General features: G+C 37.9%; 1 protein-coding gene across 5 annotated transcripts in view; it reads left to right on the top strand.

Moving 5' to 3' along the window:
* The window catches only part of OPHN1 (oligophrenin 1), a 601,618-nt gene that overhangs the window by 302,813 nt on the left and 279,013 nt on the right, over nt 1-19,792 (top strand). For all 5 annotated transcript variants that reach the window (XM_061178511.1, XM_061178510.1, XM_061178507.1 and 2 more), the window contains one exon: nt 14,625-14,726. In XM_061178511.1, coding sequence (XP_061034494.1) covers nt 14,625-14,726 — 102 coding nt within the window. The remainder of the gene's footprint in view (nt 1-14,624; nt 14,727-19,792) is intronic.

Genomic DNA, 19,792 nt, shown 5'->3' with positions numbered 1-19,792 from the left:
TACCCTTTTCTAGAAAGCTACAGGTGAATGGGTTCAACATAACAAGGGAGCAATGCAAGAAAAATGAAAACAGGAAATATTGGGGGAAAAGTATTCCAACATATTAGAGTTTCAAATGGAATACACCAGGATGAATGTGGAAGGATGTTCCAAAATGACAACCAGGAACTATGCATAAAAGGCAAAAATTTCAGGTTAGAGCTACCAGAAGGTTCCAGTTTATATTGAAATGGAATGATATGAATGGACATTTTGAGAGGAGATTTAGAGAACTGGAGTAGAATTAGAGATTTAGTTCTAAGTGCATTGAAAATTGCCAACCAAATAAAGGAAAACAGAAAAGGTAATAGGCACCTTGAGGTTATATAAAAATTGTACAATAAAGTAAGATTATTCATATTCCATTATATGTATCAGTTATAAATAGTATTTAGATAGTCATAATAATGAATATGAGTACTCAATATGAATCAAACCAAAATTATAATAAGAGTATATTGGAAGTATGAGGAAGTGTGTTTGGGTAGGGGAGCAAAGGTGGTGGTTGTGGTAATGAGATGGTGAGAGGAAAGGGAGCTAAATTCTCATCTTCTTTACTGATAAATATGCTAATAGTTAATGCATAAAACTTAAAAATTAATAACAGCAATATAAACATTTATTTTGAGATACTAGAAATTTGGAAGGAAATTCTAGAATAATTGGCTTAAAGAGATGAAAGTGGTTGTTTCTGGGAAAGAGGAAGTAGGAGAAAGAGGACTGGGGATTGATGCTTGTCTTAACTTACTACATGGAACTAGATGATTATTTGAATAACAAAAGAGTTTTAAAAAATGTCTTAACCTTGAATGCTACTTAAGTGGTCATGTGAGCATTATGCGTGTAATGATGCAATCAAGTTCCCAGGCTCTGTTTCCTCTCTTCTGTCTGTGATTCTGTATAAATTTCTATTCAATATTAGAAGTTAAGAAATTAAACCTAGCATTCAGGGTTGATATGAATATTTCAATTAAAAAACATATATTGAAGAGCATCACATCCTGCTTGGCAAATGTGTCTTTTCAACATAGTAGATCTTTCCCTTATTCATCAGTCCAGAACTGTCTTAATGCAGCATTTTGACCTGAGTATAGAAGTGATTCTTGATTAGAGCCTCTGTTACATTTGGCACTTGCAGTCAAATTGACCCTGAAATGAAAGTTCTTCTTTATTTAATTGAAGTATATTTGAATTACAATATTATATGTTACAGGTGTACAATATAGTGATTCACAATTTTTAAAGGTTATGCCTCATTTATAGTTATTATAAAAATTGGCTATATTTCCAGTGTTGTACAATATATCTGAGTAGCTTACTTTATACATAATAGTTTGTACTTCTTAACCTCATACCCCTATATTACCCCTCCCCATCCCCTCTCCCCACTGCTAATCACTAGTTTGTTCTCTATATCTGTGAGTCTATTTCCTTTTTGTTATATTCACTACTTTGTTTTATTTTTTACATTCCATGTATAAAGAGTATCATGCAGTATTTGTTGTTCTCTGTCTGAAGAGGTAATACTATCTCTATTTGCAGATTACTTTATCTTGTATATAGAAAATCCTAAGGAATACACAGACATACACACACATGTGCACACACACACAGTTAGAACTAATAAAGGAGTACAACGAGGTTGCAAGATACAAGATCAATATACAAAAATACATTGTATTTCTATACACTATTAATGAATAACCTGAAAACTAAATTAAGAAAACAATCCCATTTACAGTAGTATCAAAAAGAGTAAAGTACTGAGGCATAAATTTAACAAAATAAGTTCAAGACTTGTACACTAAAAAGTACAAAACATCATTGGAAGAGATTAAGGAGGACCTCAATAAATAGAAAGAAGTTCCATGTTCATGAATTGGAAGACAATATTTTTAAGATGGTAATACAAAATATCTATAGATTCAATGCAAATCTCTAGTAAAATATCAGCTGACCATTTTGTACAAATTGATATGGTGACCTTAAAATCCACATAGAAAGAACCAAATGGAAAAATAAATTTGGAAAAAGATTCAAAAGTTTAATTTTAAAACTTACCACAAACCTATAGTAATCAACACAGTGTGGTGCTGACATAAAGATAGACTTATAGATCAATAGAATAGAACTGAGAGTCCAGAAATAAATGTATACATTTATGGCTAATTGATATTTTAGGAGGATGGCAAAACAATTGAATGGGAAAGAATGGTCTTTTGAACAAATGATGCTAAGTCTACTGGATATTCACATGCAAAAGAATGAAGATGGAGCCCTAGATCATACTATGTTAAAAAAATTAGAACTGAAAATTGGATTAGAGCTTCAAGATGGCGGAAGAGTAAGACATGGAGATCACCTTCCTCCCCACAGATACATCAGAAATACATCTACATGTGGAATTGCTCCTATAGAACACATATTGAATGCTGGCAGAAGACCTCAGAACTCCCAAAAGGCAAGAAACTCCCCACGTACCTGGGTAGGGCAAAAGAAAAAAGAAAAAACAGAGACAAAAAATAGGGATGGGACCTGCACCAGTGGGAGGGAGCTGTGAAGGAGGAAAGGTTTCCACACACTACGAAGCCCCTTCGTGGGTGGAGACTGCAGGTGGCGGAGAGGGGAAGCTTCAGAGCCACGGAGGAGAGCCAGCAATAGGGGCGCAGAGGGCAAAGCGGAGAGATTCCCGCACAGAGGATCGGCGCCGACCAGCACTCCCCAGCCCGAGAGGCTTGTCTGCTCCCCTGCCGGGGCAGGTGGGGGCTGGGAGCTGAGGCTCGGGCTTCGGTCAGATCCCAGGGAGAGGACTGAGGTTGGCTGCGTGAACACAACCTGAAGGGGGCTAATGCGCCACGGCTAGCCGGAAGGGAGTCCGGGAAAAAGTACGGAGCTGCCAAAGAGGCAAGAGACTTTTTCTTGCCTCTTTCTTTCCTGGTGCGCGAGGAGAGGGGATTAAGAACTCTGCTTAAAGGAGCTCCAGAGACGGGCGCGAGTCGCGGCTATCAGCGCGGACCCCAGAGACGGGCATGAGACACTAAGGCTGCTTCTGCAGCCACCAAGAAGCCTGTGAGCAAACACAGGTCACTATCCACACTGCCCCTCTCAGGAGCCTGTGCAGCCCGCCACTACCAGGGTCCCGTAATCCAGGGACAACTTCCCTGGGAGAACACACGGCACGCCTCAGACTGGTGCAATGTCATGCTGGCCTCTGCCGCCGCAGGCTTGCCCCACAGCGGTACCCCTCCCTCCCCCAAGCATGAGTGAGCCAGAGCCCCCGAATCAGCTGCTCCTTTAACCCCGTCCTGTCTGAGCGAAAACAGACACCCTCACGCGACCTACATGCAGAGGCAGGTCCAAATCCAAAGCTGAATCCCAGAAGCTGTGCGAACAAAGAAGAGAAAGGGAAATTTCTCCCAGCAGCCTCAGGAGCAGCGGATTAAATCTCCACAATCAACTTGATGTACCCAGCATCTGTAGAATACCTGAATAGACAATGAATCATCCCAAATAGAGGAGGTGGACTTTGGCAGCAAAGATATATTATTTTTTCCCCTTTTTCTCTTTTTGTGAGTGTGTATGTGTATGCTTCTGTGTGTGATTTTGTCTGTATAGCTTTGCTTTCATCATTTGTCTTAGGGTTCTGTCCGTCCTTTTTTTTTTTTTTTTTTGCTTTTTAAAATTTTTTCCTTAATAATTATTTTTCATTTTAATAACTTTGTTTTATTTCATTTTACTTGATTTTATTTTATCCTCTTTCTTTCTTTCTTTCTTTCTATTTTTCTCACTTTTATTCTGAGCCGTGTGGATGAAAGGCTCTTGGTGCTCCAACCAGGAGTCAGTGCTGTGCCTCTGAGGTGGGAGAGCCAACTTCAGGACACTGGTCCACAAGAGACCTCCCAGCTCTATGTAATATCAAATGGCGAAAATCTCCCAGAGATCTCCATCTCAACGCCAAGACCCAGCTTCACTCAACGACCAGCAAGCTACAGTGCTAGACACGCTATGCCAAACAACTAGAAAGACAGGAACACAGCCCCATCCATTAGCAGAGAGGCTGCCTAAAATCATAATAAGGCCACAGACACCCCAAAACACACCACCACACGTGGACCTGCCCACCAGAAAGACAAGATCCAGCCTCATCCACCAGAACACAGGCACTAGTCCCCTCCACCAGGAAGCCTACACAACCCACTGAACCAACCTTAGCCACTAGGGACAGACACCAAAAACAATGGAAACTATGAACCTGCAGCCTACGAAAAGGAGACCCCAAACACAGTAAGTTAAGCAAAATGAGAAGACAGAGAAACACACAGCAGATGAAGGAGCAAGGTAAAAACCCACCAGACCTAATAAATGAAGAGGAAATACGCATTCTACCTGAAAAAAAATTCAGAATAATGATAGTAAAGATGATCCAAAATCTTAGAAATAGAATAGAGAAAATACAAGAAACGTTTAACAAGCACCTAGGAGAACTAAAGAGCAAACAAACAATGATGAACAACACAATAAATGAAATTAAAAATTCTCTAGAAGGGATCAACAGCAGAATAACTGAGGCCAAAGAACGGAGAAGTGACCTAGAAGATAAAATAGTGGAAATAACTACTGCAGAGCAGAATAAAGAAAAAAAAATGAAAAGAACTGAGGACAGTCTCAGAGACCGCTGGGACAACATTAAACGCACCAACATTCGAATTATAGGGGTCCCAGAAGAAGAAGAGAAAAAGAAAGGGGCTGAGAAAATATATGAAGAGATTATACTTGAAAACTTCCCTAATATGGGAAAGGAAATAGTTAAGTCCAGGAAGCACAGAGAATCCCATACAGGATAAATCCAAGGAGAAACATGCCAAGACACATATTAATCAAACTATCAAAAATTAAATACAAAGAAAACATATTAAAAGCAGTAAGGGAAAAAAAAAACAAATAACACACAAGGGAATTCCCATAAGGTTAACAGCTGATCTTTCAGCAGAAACTCTGAAAGCCAGAAGAGAGTGGCAGGACATATTTAAAGTGATGAAGGAGAAAAACCTACAACCAAGATTACTCTACCCAGCAAGGATCTCATTCAGATTTGATGGAGAAATTAAAACCTTTACAGACAAGCAAAAGCTGAGAGAGTTCAGCACCACCAATCCAGCTTTACAACAAATGCTAAAGGAACTTCTCTAGGCAGGAAACACAAGAGAAGAAAAAGACCTACAATAACAATCCCCAAACAATTAAGAAAATGGGAATAGGAACATACATATCGATAATTACCTTAAGTGCAAATGGATTAAATGCTCCAACGAAAAACACAGACTCGCTGAATGGATACAAAAACAAGACCCATATATATGCTGTCTACAAGAGACCCACTTCAGACCTAGGGACACATAGAGACTGAAAGTGAGGGGATGGAAAAAGATATTCCATGCAAATGGAAATCAAAAGAAAGCTGGAGTAGCAATTCTCATATCAGACAAAATAGACTTTAAAATAAAGACTATTACAAGAGACAAAGAAGGACACTACACAATGATCAAGGGATCGATCCAAGAAGAAGATATAACAATTTTAAATCTTTATGCACCCAACATAGGAGCACCTCATTACATAAGGCAAATACTAACAGCCATAAAAGGGGAAATCAACAGTAACACAATCATAGTAGGGGACTTTAACACCCCACTTTCACCAATGGACAGATCATGCAAAATGAAAATAAATAAGGAAGCACAAGCTTTAAATGATACATTAAACAAGATGCACCTAATTGATATTTATAGGACATTCCATCCAAAAACAAAGGAATACACATTCTTCTCAAGTGCTCATGGAATATTCTCCAGGAGAGATAATATCTCGGGTCATAAATCAAGCCTTGGTAAATTTAAGAAAATTGAAATCATTTCAAGTATCTTTTCTGACCACAATGCTATGAGACTAGATATCAATTACAGGAATAGATCTGTAAAAAATACAAACACATAGAGGCTAAACAATACACTGCCTAATAACCAACTGATCACTGAAGAAATCAAAAAGGAAATCAAAAAATACCTAGAAACAAATGACAATGAAGACACGATAACCCAAAACCTATGGGATGCAGCAAAAGCAGTTCTAAGAGGGAAGTTTATAGCAATACAATCCTACCTTAATAAACAGGAAACATCTCAAATAAACAACCTAACTTTGCACCTAAAGCAATTAGAGAAAGAAGAACAAAGAAACCCCAAAGTTAGCAGAAGGAAAGAAATCATAAAGCTCAGATCAGAAATAAATGAAAAAGAAGTGAAGGAAACGATAGCAAAGATCAATAAAACTTAAAGCTGGTTGTTTGAGAAGATAAACAAAATTGATAAACCATTAGCCAGACTCATCAAGAAAAAAGGGAAAAGACTCAAATCAATAGAATTAGAAATGAAAGAGGAGAAGTAACAACTGACACTGCAGAAATACAAAGGATCATGAGAGATTACTACAAGCAACTCTATGCCAATAAATTTCACAACCTGGAAGAAATGGACAAATTCTTAGAAATGCACAACCTGCTGAGACTGAACCAGGAAGAAATGGAAAATATGAACAGACCAATCACAAGCACTGAAATTGATACTGTGATTAAAAATCTTCCAACAAACAAAAACCCAGAACCAGATGGCTTCACAGGCAAATTCTATCAAACATTTAGAGAGGAGCTAACACCTATCCTTCTCAAACTCTTCCAAAATATAGCAGAGGGAGGAACAGTCCCAAACTCATTGTACAAGGCCACCATCACCCTGATACCAAAACCAGACAAAGATATCACAAAGAAGGAAAAGTACAGGCCAATATCAATGATGAACATAGGTGCAAAAATCCTCAACAAAATACTAGTAAACAGAATCCAACAGCACATTAAAAGGATCATACACCATGATCAAGTGGGGTTTATTCCAGGAATGTAAGAATTCTTCAATATACGCAAATCAATCAATGTGATACAGCATATTAACAAACTGAAGGAGAAAACCCATATGATCATCTCAATCGATGAAGAGAAAGCTTTTGACACAATTCAACACCCATTTATGATAAAAAGCCTGCAGAAAGTAGGCATAGAGGGAACTTTCCTCAACATAATAAAGGCCATATATGACAAACCCACAGCCAACATCGTCCTCAATGGTGAAAAAGTGAAACCATTTCCACTAAGATCAGGAACAAGAGAAGGTTGCCCACTCTCACCACTATTATTCAACATAGTTTTGGAAGTTTTAGCCACAGCAATCAGAGAAGTAAAAGAAATAAAACGAATCCAAATTGGAAAAGAAGAAGTAAAGCTGTCAGTATTTGCAGATGACATGATACTATACATAAGGAATCTCAAAGATGGCTCCAGAAAACTACTAGAGCTAATCAATGAATTTGGTAAAGTAGCAGGATACAAAATTAATGCACAGAAATCTCTTGCATTCCTATACACTAATGATGAAAAATCTGAAAGTGAAATTAAGAAAACACTCCCGTTTACCATTGCAACAAAAAGAATAAAATATCTAGGAATAAACCTACCTAAGGAGACAAAAGACCTGTATGCAGAAAATTATAAGACACTGATGAAAGAAATTAAAGATGATACAAATAGATGGAGAGATATACCATGTTCTTGTATTGGAAGAATCAATATTGTGAAAATGACTCTACTACCCAAAGCAATCTACAGATTTAATGCAATCCCTATGAAACTACCACTGGCATTTTCCACAGAACTAGAACAAAAAATTTCACAATTTGTATGGAAACACAAAAGACCCCGAATAGCCAAAGCAATCTTGAGAACGAAAAATGGAGATGGAGGAATCAGGCTCCCTGACTTCAGACTATGCTACAAAGCTACAGTCATCAAGATAGTGTGGTACTGGCACAGACACAGAAATATAGATCAATGGAACAGGATCGAAAGCCCAGAGATAAACCCACGGACCTATGGTCAACTAATCTATGACAAAGGAGGCAAGGATATACAATGGAGAAAAGACAGCCCTTCAATAAGTGGTGCTGGAAAAACTGGACAGGTACATGTAAAAGCATGAAATTAGAACATTCCCTAACACCATACTCAAAAATAAACTCAAAATGGATTAAGGACCTAAATGTAAGGCCAGGCACTATAAAACTCTCAGAGGAAAACATAGGCAGAACACTCTATGACATAAATCACAGCAAGATCCTTTTTGACCCAGCACCTAGAGAAATGGAAATAAAAACAAAAATAAACAAATGGGACCTAATGAACCTTAAAAGCTTTTGCACAGCAAAGGAAACCATAAACAAGACCAAGAGAAAACCCTCAGAATGGGAGAAAATATTTGCAAATGAAGCAACTGACAAAGGATTAATCTCCAAAATTTACAAGCAGCTCATGCAGCTCAATATCAAGAAAACGAACAACCCAATCCAAAAATGGGCAGAAGACCTAAATAGACATTTCTCCAAAGAAGATATACAGATGGCCAACAAACACATGAAAGAATTCTCAACATCATTAATCATTAGAGAAATGCAAATCAAAACTACAATGAGATATCATCTCACACTGGTCAGAATGGCCATCATCAAAAAATCTGGAAACAATAAATGCTGGAGAGGGTGTGGAGAAAAGGGAACCCTCTTGCACTGTTGGTGGGAATGTAAATTGATACAGCCACTATGGAGAACAGTATGGAGGTTCCTTAAAAATCTAAAAATAGAACTACCATATGACCCAGCAATCCCACTACTGGGCAAATACCCTGAGAAAACCATAATTCAAAAAGAGTCATGTACCAAAATGTTCATTGCAACTCTATTTACAATAGCCAGGACATGGAAGCAACCTAAGTGTCCATCAACAGATGAATGGATGAAGAAGATGTGGCACATATATACAATGGAATATTACTCAGCCATAAAAAGAAATGAAATGGAGGTATTTGTAGTGAGGTGGATGGAGTTAGAGTCTGTCATACAGAGTGAAGTAAGTCAGAAAGAGAAAAAAAAATACAGTATGCTAACACATATATATGGAATCTAAGAAAAAAAGAAAAGGTCATGAAGAACCTGGGGCAAGACGGGAATAAAGACACAGACCTACTAGAGAATGGACTTGAGGATATGGGGAGGGGGTAGGGTAAGCTGTGACAAAGTGAGAGAGTGGCATGGACATTTATACACTACCAAACGTAAAATAGATAGCTAGTGGGAAGCAGCCGCATAGCACAGCGAGGTCAGCTCGGTGCTTTGTGATCACGTAGAGGGGTGGGATAAGGAGGGTGGGAGAGAGGGAGTCACAAGAGGGAAGAGATATGGGAACATATGTATATGTATAACTGATTCACTGTATTATAAAGCAGAAACTAACACACAATTGTAAAGCAATTATACTCCAATAAATATGTTAAAAAAAAAGAAATGAAAATTATAAAACTCTTAGACGAAAATATAGGTGTAAACCTTCATGACCTTAGATCAGCCAACTTTCTGAGATATGACACCAAAACACAAGTAACCATAGAATAAAGTAGGCCAGTTAGATAGACTTCACAAATTTAAAAATGTTTATGCTTCAAAGGACACTATGAAGAAAGTGCCAAGACAACCCAAATAATCTTTTCATGTGCTTTTGTCCATCTGTATGTCTTCTTTGGACAAATAGATATAAAACCAAATTTAAAAATGGGCAAAATAATTCAATAAACATTTCTCCAAAGAATATACAGTTGACCCTTCAACAACATTGGTTTGAACTGCATGGGTGCACTTATACGTGGATTTTTTCAATAGTTAGTATTACAGTACTATGCAATCGGTGGTTGGTTGAATCTGCAGATGCAGAACTGTGGATATGGTGGATCCATGTGTACCGACAGTGGACTTTAAATTATGTGCAGATTTTCAACTATACGGAGGTTTGGCGTCCCTAACCCCCATGTTATTCAAGGGTCAACTGTATATGCAAAGGGTCAATAAACAGGGATAAACGTTGAAAACATTATTTTTAGTGTAAGAAGAGAGTCACCAAAGGCCACATATTGTATGATTCCAGTTATATGAAATGTCTAGAATAGGCAAATTCACAGAGACACAAAGTAAATTGTGGTTATTGAGGGGAAGGAGGGAGGAACAGGGAAAGATTACTAATAGGTATGTGGTTTTTTTTTTTGAGGTGATGGAAATATTCTGGAATTAGATAGCAGTGATGGTTGTGCAACTTAATTAATATACTAAAAAATGAATTATCCACTCTAAAGTGGTGAATTTTGTGATACATGAATTCTATCTCATAGTTTTTATTTTAAAAATGGAAGTGGAGGAGAAAGTGACCCACAGAACTTTATTCCTAGAGAAGTCACTGACATTTTCTGGCTCCCATGCTTTCTTCAAACAGTTGCTACTTTAAATAGATTCAGTACCTGAAGGAACAGTTTCCCCTACTATCTTTTGTGTGAAATTTTCTATCTCCAGTGTTTTGGTATCTGAGTTGGGGCTAAGGCTATAGCCAAGGCTCCCTGATTATTCATAAGCCTCCTGAGTGTAATTTCTTGCATGATCATCTGGGCCCTATTTGACTATGTAGAATAAATCAGACCTATATGCTATATGACCTTCAGCAAGTTAGTTCACCATTTTTGAACCTTAATTTCCTTTACAGTATGTACTTCTCAGGGTTGTGAATACTAAATGAGACATAGATTTTAAGTACCTAACATGGGAGATTGGTTCAAGATGGCGGAGTAGAAGGACGTGCGCTCGCTCCCTCTTGCGAAAGCACCAGACTCACAGGTAACTGCTGAACAATCATTGACAGGAAAACAGTGGAACTCACCAAAAAAGATACCCCACATCCAAAGACAAAGGAGAAGCCACAATAAGACAGTAGGAGGGGTGCAACCACAATAAAATCAAATCCCATAACTGCTGGCTGGGTGACTCACAAACTGCAGAACACTTATACCACAGAAGTGTACCCACTGGAGTGAAGGTTCTGAGCCCCATATCAGGCTTCCCAACGTGGGGGTCCAGCAACGGGAGGAGGAATTCCTAGAAGATCAAACTTTGAAGGCTAGCGGGATTTGATTGCAGGACTTCAACAGGACTGGGGGAAACAGAGACTCCACTCTTGGAGGGCACACACAAAGTAGTGTGTGCATCGGGACCCAGGGTAAGGAGCAGTGACCCCATAGGAGACTGAACCAGACCTACCTGCTGGTGTTGGAGGGTTTCCTGCAGAGGCGGGGGGTGGCTGTGTCTCACCTTGAGGACAAGGACACTGGCAGCAGAAGTTCTGGGAAGTACTCCTTGGTGTGAGCCCACCCAGACTCCACCACTAGCCCTACCAAAGAGCTGGGTAGGTTACCGTGTTGGGTTGCCTCAGGCCAAACAATCAACAGGGAGGGAACCCAGCACCACCCATCAGCAGACAAGCGGATTAAAGTTTTACTGAGCTCTGCCCACCAGAGCAAGACCCAGCTCTACCCACCACCAGTCTATCCCATCAGAAAATTTGCACAAGCCTCTTAGATAGCCTCATCCACCACAGAGCAGACAGCAGAAGCAAGAAGAAATACAATCCTGCAGCCTGTGGAACAAAAAACACATTCACAGAAAGACAGGATGAAATGGCAGAGGGCTATGTACCAGATGAAGGAACAAGTTAAAACCCCAGAAAAACAACTAACTGAAGTGGAAACAGGAAACCTTCCAGAAGAAGAATTCAGAATAATGATAGTGAATATGATCCAGGACCTCGGAAAAAGAATGGAGGCGAAGATCGAGAAGATGCAAGAAATGTTTAACAAAGACCTAGAAGAATAAAAGAGCAAACAAACAGAGATGAACAATACAATAACTGAAATGAAAAATACACTAGAAGGAATCAGTAGCAGAATAACTGAGGCAGACCGGATTAATGACCTGGAAGACAGAATGGTGGAATTCACTGCTACAGAACAGAATAAAGAAAAAAGAATGAAAAGAAATGAAGAAAGCCTAAGAGACCTCTGGGACAACATTAAATGCAACAACATTCACATAATAGGGGTCCCAGAAGGAGAAGAGAGAGAGAAAGGACATGAGAAAATATTTGAAGAGATTATAGTCAAAAACGTCCCTAACATGGGATCGGAAATAGTCAATCAAGTCCAGGAAGCACAGAGAGTCCCAGGCAGGATAAACCCAAGGGGAAACACGCTGAGACACATAGTAATCAAATTGACAAAAATTAAAGTCTCTTCAATAAGTGGTGCTGGGAAAATGGACAGCTACATGGAAAAGAATTAAGTTAGAACACTCCCTAGCACCATACACAAAAATAAACTCAAAATGGATAAGAGGCCTAAATGTAAGATTGGACACTATAAAACTCTTAGAGGAAAATATAGGAAGAACACTCTTTGACATAAATAACAGCAAGATCTTTTTTGATCCACCTCATAGAGTAATGGAAATAAAAACAAAAATAAACAAATGGGACCTAAGGAAACTTCAAAGCTTTTGCAGAGCAAAGGAAACCATAAACAAGATGAAAAGACAACCCTCAGAATGGGAGAAAATATTTGCAAACGAATCAACGGACAAAGGATTAATCTCCAAAATATATAAACAGCTTATGCAGCTAAATATTAAAAAACAAACAACCCAATCCAAAAATGGGCAGCAGACCTAAATAGACATTTCTCCAAAGAAGACATACAGATGGCCAAGAAGCACATGAAAAGCTGCTCAACATCACTAATTATTAGAGAAATGCAAATCAAAACTACAATGAGGTATCACCTCACACCAATTAGAATGGGCATCATCAGAAAATCTACAAACAACAAATGCTGGAGAGGGTGTGGAGAAAAGGGAACCCTCTTGCACTGTTGGTGGGAATGTAAATTGATACAGCCACTATGGAGAACAATATGAAGGTTCCTTAAAAAACTAAAAATAGAATTACCATATGACCCAGCAATCCCACTACTGGGCATATACCCAGAGAAAACCATAATTCAAAAAGACACATGCACCCCAATATTCATTGCAGCACTATTTACAATAGCCAGGTCCTGAAAGCAACCTAAATGCCCATCGACAGATGAATGGATAAAGAAGAAGTGGTACATATATACAATGGAATATTACTCAGCAATAAAAAGGAACAATATTGGGTCATTTGTAGAGACGTGGATGGATCTAGAGACTGTCATACAGTGTTAAGTAAGTCAGAGAGAGAGAAACAAATATTGTGTATTAACGCATATTTGTGGAACCTAGAAAAATGGTACAGATGAACCGGTTTGCAGGGCAGAAATAGAGGCACAGATGTAGAGAACAAACTTATGGACGCCAAGGGGGGAAAGTGACTCGGGGGTGTTGGTGTGGTGAATTGGGAGATTGGGATTGACATATATACAGTAATATGTATAAAATTGATAACTAATAAGAACCTGCTGTAGAAAAATTAAATATATAAGATTCAAAAATTCAAAAAAAATAGTAAGTACCTAACGTACTGCCTGGCCTGATGTATGCCTCAGTTAATGTTAGCTTTCTCTTTTACTTTTTTCCCTCTGGTCAAAAGCACATTCCTTACAGATCAGAGGTCCCTCAGTTCTGTGCTGGCTTCTTGCCCAGCAACAGATTTCCTCTAGAAATAAACCATGGGTGAGGTATTTTTTTCTTTTTGTCTGTGTGTTCCCTGTGCTGCTTCTTCTAATACCTGGCACACTGTAGGGGCTCAGTGAGTTTAGATTTCCTATGTGATAACACAAGCCTTTTATGTGAATTTCCCAACGTGGTGCTGAGAGGATTGCAGAATGTTAACCTTAATCTGTGACAAGCTAGTATTCTTAGTGCTCCTTTGGAGACTGTGTGATTTCTCGTCGTGCTGAGAGGCAGAGAGCTTAATTAAATTTCATACTTGAAGAGAGTGATGACTGAGTACTCCATCCTTCATAAGGCTTTTCAACTCTTTATTTTCAGTTAAACCTTCTGGGATTTTTTCCTCATCTTTAACATCATCTTTTAATATGCAATACTCAAATGCTTGAACAATATCAAAGAACTCATCATTCACAGAGGCAGTCTTAGGTTCCAATTGACTTGGAGATATTTTACTTATTATTTGGCTGTCTAAATGCATTGTAGATTAACATTTAAAAGGTATATTCAAAAAAAAAAAGGTATATTCACTGTTCACTATTGTGTTCCTTCTTTCTCCTTTAAAAAATTAATGTAGTTAATGCATGTGAAAAATACTGAGGAGAAGAAAAGGTAACCTGCACACACGTGCGTTTTAAGTGCCATTCTCTGAGCAGCAGCTCCCAGAGCCTTTAGCTATACCAATAGAAACTACCCTTTCTGTAGGTGGAATTTTTCAAGGTTATGTTTGAGGAAGCCGAAATTAGAGACCAATGCAGAAATTAATTCTCTCTTGCTTTTTTTTTTTTCCTTCCTGGGAACTAGAGAGATTGACCACATGAAACCTGACACCGTGTTATTCATTCTCATTTCTGAGCAGACTGAATTAAAATCGTAGACATGTTAATCTGTGCCTTCTCTCCCACCTCTAGGAGCGGAAAAAGAAATTTGAAAAGGATGGAGAGAGGTTTTATTCCTTGCTGGATCGGCACTTACATTTGTCTTCCAAAAAGAAAGAATCTCAGTTACAAGAGGTATGTTCAAACAGCCTGCCCTGCCTTCTGTTGCCAGCTATGCCTTGCTACGTGGCAGCTTCCTATTGCAAGGTTTTCCTCATACCCTGCCTCAGCAGAGAACCATGTATAATAGTTGTGCTTGCAGATAAAACCATGGCCAATGACTCAGGAGCCCTGAGTTCTCAAGCCACCTCCTCCACAAACTCACAGTGTGACTTTGGATAAGATATTTCTTTCTTGTCCTCAGTTTCTCTATCTATCAAAGGAAGAGTGGTACTCAAAGATCTCTAGAGTCCTTTTCAGTTCTAAGTTTCTGATTCTAGATTACATATTAGGATAGAGTTAAACTAGCGCTGTATTTGATAGATCAGGAGTAGATCTACTTTTTTCCCATGAGGTGTTCCAACGGTAGGGTTTTTTTTTTTCTTTTTGGTCCCACACTGGGACTACAGCTTATATGGCACTTCCACTGACTTCAGTTCAAAGAAGCCACTATTCAGTGAGCGCCTACCACATGCCAGGCACTATGCTGGTTGCAACAGGACTACAAAGACAGTAAGACGTACTTCCTGCTCTTCTGCAGCTTACAGTTAGGATGCTAAAATGAGAACACACATGACTCTTACACAAGTAGAATTTTTGTTTTACATAATGTAATGTGTATGTGGTGTCCTTGTAGGGATAGGAAGGTATTTGGAGAATAAAAAACTTACATTTGGACGTGGAGAATTGCCTTTGTGGAAGAATGTTGCCCTTCTAAATTTGAGGTGGTAATATGATTATATGTAAAGTGTTTGACAGATAGAAATATAGAAATGGACCTTTCAAGTGGAGGGCAGTGGCCCCAAGGATGGAAAACAATGTTTGGCTAAAGGTTTGACCAGAATTTGCATTACTATTAGAGGATAGTGAAAGACAGGAAAGGATCAGGAAAGTTGTAGACATATTGTGGTGTAATAGGCTCAGGAGTTTGTTTTAATTCTGTTGACCCTGGAAGAATTATTGAAGGCCTTTGGTTGTGCAAGCAATATGAGTAGAATTCTATTTTAGGAATCTTAAACTGGCTGAAGTTGTAGGATGAATTAAATTCAGGAGAGACGTGAAGCAAGAAAACCAGTTTAGGAAACTATTGCGATGATCTAGGGGAGAAGTTCTGAGTCAGAAAAAGTGGCACTGGGGAAGGGAAAAACAGGAATTAACTGATTAAGACTTATTTACTGGTAGAATGGATCTATGTTTTGGATAAAAGATCCAGTAAGAGATAGAGATATTGAAGGTTTAAGTATAAAAAGTGATACCCAACTGAATAAAGTCATAGACACGAGCTTAGAAATCATCTTGTCCACGGTCACACAGACTGTGGCAAAGCTGAAACTCATCTCCTGACACCTGATTTAGTGAGTATCCATCACAGAATGTGAGGTACTTGAAGGTGATGAGTCAAGAGACTCAGTGGTAGATGGAGTTAGTGTTGAAAGGTGAAGGACTACTTCTCTTCCATAAACTGGAATGAAGTACTAGTCTGGGGTCATCTGCCATTTTCCTCTTGCACAATTTTGCTTTCTTCCTTTTCCTTCTATTCTGTGCCAGGGTTCCTATGCAGAAAAGAGTTAACATAACTGGCCCAAGACTTCTATGCTTAGAAAGGTCTACTTACAAGATTAGCTCTTGGCTGGTCTCTGGGAACTTGGCTGGTAAACAGTACCCTACACTGATATAAAAATTTCCCTAAGTGGTAAGAGTGACTCATTGTGCCTAGACTGCCTGTACAAACAATGTGGTTTATGCTAAACACCTTATTTTCTTCTGGGAGTCGAGAAGTTTGGTACATGCTCAGCAGAGGGAGCCTGTGTACAGCAACCAATATAAAACCTAGGGCACTCAGTATCTAATGAGCTTCCCTGGTACACAACATTTCATATATGTTGTCATAACTTGTTGCTGGAGGAATTAAGTATTTCCTGTGTGACTGCACTAAGAGAGAACTCTTGAAAGTTTGCACCTAGCTTTTGCTGGACTTCATCCCATGCATCTTTTCCCTTTGCTGATTTTGCTTTGTATCCTTTCACAGAAATAAATCTTAACCATGCGTATGACTATATGCAGAGTCCTTTGAGTCCTCCTAGAGAATTACTGAACCAGTGGGTTTTAGAAGCCCAGACACAGTCCAAACTTTATTCTTTTAGAGGCTTTTGCAATGAAAGCTTCTAGAGTGTCCTAGCAGTTTGGTGCTGTATCTAGATGTCCCTGGTGGCTTTCCTAATGAGCAAGAATGCAGCCTTTGTGTTTGTCTAATCAAAACAAAGCTGGGGGACCTTGGATCACTCACTTCTTTTTTAATATTGGGACTATTTTTAGAGCAGTTTTAGATTTAAAGAAAAATTGAATGATAAGTACAGAGAGTTCTCATATATTCTTAATCCCCTGCATACAGTTACCCCTATTATTAACATTTGCATTTGTGAGATACATTTGATACAGTTGAAGAGCCAATGCGTTGCACATTCTATAGATTTTGATAAATATATTATGACATGAATCCATCATTACACTATCATACAACATAGTTTCACTGCCCTAAAGATCCCTAGGCACCACCTAGTCATCACTTCCTCGTTCCATACCCCTGCTGACCCCTGGCAGCCAGTGATCTCTTTATGGTTTCCATATTATTGCTTATTCCAGAATGTCATATAGTTGGAATTATATAGCATGTAGCCTTTTCAGATTGGCTTCTTTCACTTAGAAATGTGCATTTAAGGTTCTTCTGTGTCTTTTCACGGCTTGATAGCTCATTTCTTTTTAGCACTGAATAATATTTCATTGTGTGGAGGTATTACAATTTGTTTACCTATTCACCTATCAAAGGACATCTTGGAATCCTCCAAATTTTGTCAACTACTATTAAAGCTGCTATAAACATTTGTGTGCAGGTTTTGTGTATATAACTTTTCAAATAATTCAGTTAAATATCAAAGACCACAATTACTGAACTGCATGGTAAAAGTATATTTCGTTTTTTAAGAAACTGCCGAATTATCTTCCAAGGTGTACTATTTTTTTTATTTCTGCCATCAGTGAATGAGAGTTCTTCTCGCTCCACAACCTTAGCCAGCATTTGATGTTGTCTATGTTTTGGATTCTAGCCATTCTAGTAGGTGTGTAGTGATACCTCATTACTTTTGTAATTTGCATTTTCTTAATGCCATGTGTTGCAGAACATCTTTTTATATGCCATCTGTAGATCTTCTTTGGTGAGGTATCTGTTCAAATCTTTTGCCCGTTTTCAATTGGGTTGTGTGTTTTCATATTATTGTATCTTAAAAGCTGTTTGCATATTTTAGATACCTGTCCTTTATCAGATATATGTTTTACAACGATTTTTTTTCCAGTCTGTGGCTTGTCTTTTCACTCAACAGAATTTTCACAGAGCAGAAGTTTGTAATTTTAATGAAATTAAACTTATCAGTATTTTCTTTCATGGATCATGCTTTTGGTGTTATATCTAAAAAGTCATCACAAAATCCAAGGTCACCTAAAATTTCTCTTATGTTATTTTCTAGGAGTTTTATAGTTTTGTGTTTTACATTTACTTCTATAATCCATTTTGAGTTAATTATTATGAAAGGTGTAAGGTCTGTCTCTAGATTCTTTTTTTTTTTTTTTTGGCATGGGGATATACAGTTGTTCCAGCAACATTTTTTGAAAAGACTATCATTTCTCTATTGAATTTTCCTAGATCCTTTGTCAAAGATCAGTTGAATATGTTTATTTATTTTAGGCTCTCAATTCCATTCCATTGATCTATTTGTTTTTTCTTTCACCAATACCATACTGTTCTGATTACTATAACTTACCAGTAATTTTGAAGTCAGATAGTGTCAATATTTTGATTTGTTTTTCTCCCCCAGTATTGTGTTGGCTATTCTGGATATTTTTGCCTCTCCATATAAATTTTAGAATCACTTTGTTGATATCTAGAAAATAGCTTGCAGGGATTTTGAATTGGACTGCATTGAATCTATAGATCAAGTTGTGAAGAACAGACATGTTGATAATATTGTCTTCCTATCTGTATACATGGACTATCTCTCCATTTATTTAGATCTTTGATTTATTTCATTAGAGTTTTGTAGTATTCATCAATATATCTTGTACATATTTTTTGATTTATATATAAATACTTCAATTTTTTTCTTCTAATGTAAATGGTATTGTGTTTTAAATTTCAAATTCTGAGTGTTCACTGTTAGCATATAAGAAAACAATTGACTTTTGTATATTAACCTTGTATCCTGAAATTGTGCTATAGTTCATTAATAGTTCCAGGAGATTTTTGTATATTCTTTAGGGTTTTCTACGTACATAATTGTGTCATGTGCAAAAAAAGACAGTTTTATTTCTTCCTTCCCAATGTATATACCTTTTGTTTCATTTTCTTGTCTTATTGCAATAGCTTGGAATTCCAATATGATTTTAATAGTTGTTCCTGATCTTAGAGGCAAAGCATCTAGTGTCTCACCATTAGGTATGATGTTGGCTGCAGGATTTTTGCAGATGTCCTTTGTCAAGTTGAGGAAATTCCCATATATTCCTAGTTTGCTGAGAGTTTTTATCATGAATGAATGTGTGTTGGATTTTGTCAGACGCTTTTTCTACATCTCTTCGATCATATGATTTTTCTTCTTTAACCTCTTGATGTGATGAATTACATCAATTGATTTTTGAATGTTGAACCAGCCTTGCATTCCTGGAATAAATCCCACGTGGTCCTGGTCTATAATTATTTTACACCTTGTTGCATTTGATTTGCTAATATTTTATTGAGAATATTTGCCTCTATGTTCATGAGAGAGATTGGTTGTACTTCTCCTGTATTGTAATGTCTTTGTCTGGTTTTGATAACAGGGTCATATTGGCCTCAGAGAATGAGTTAGGAAATATTCCCTCTGCTTCTATTTTCTGGAAGAGAGTGTAGAATTTAGTATCATTTCTTCCTTAAAATGTCAGGTAGAATTCACCAGTGAACCCAACTGGGCCTAGTGCTTTGTTTTTTGGAAGGCTATTAATTATTGATTCAGTTC

Source organism: Eubalaena glacialis, chromosome X, assembly GCF_028564815.1.
Source record: "Eubalaena glacialis isolate mEubGla1 chromosome X, mEubGla1.1.hap2.+ XY, whole genome shotgun sequence".
Taxonomy (NCBI): Eukaryota; Metazoa; Chordata; class Mammalia; order Artiodactyla; family Balaenidae; genus Eubalaena; species Eubalaena glacialis.
This window is presented reverse-complemented; position numbering and strand designations above follow the sequence as displayed.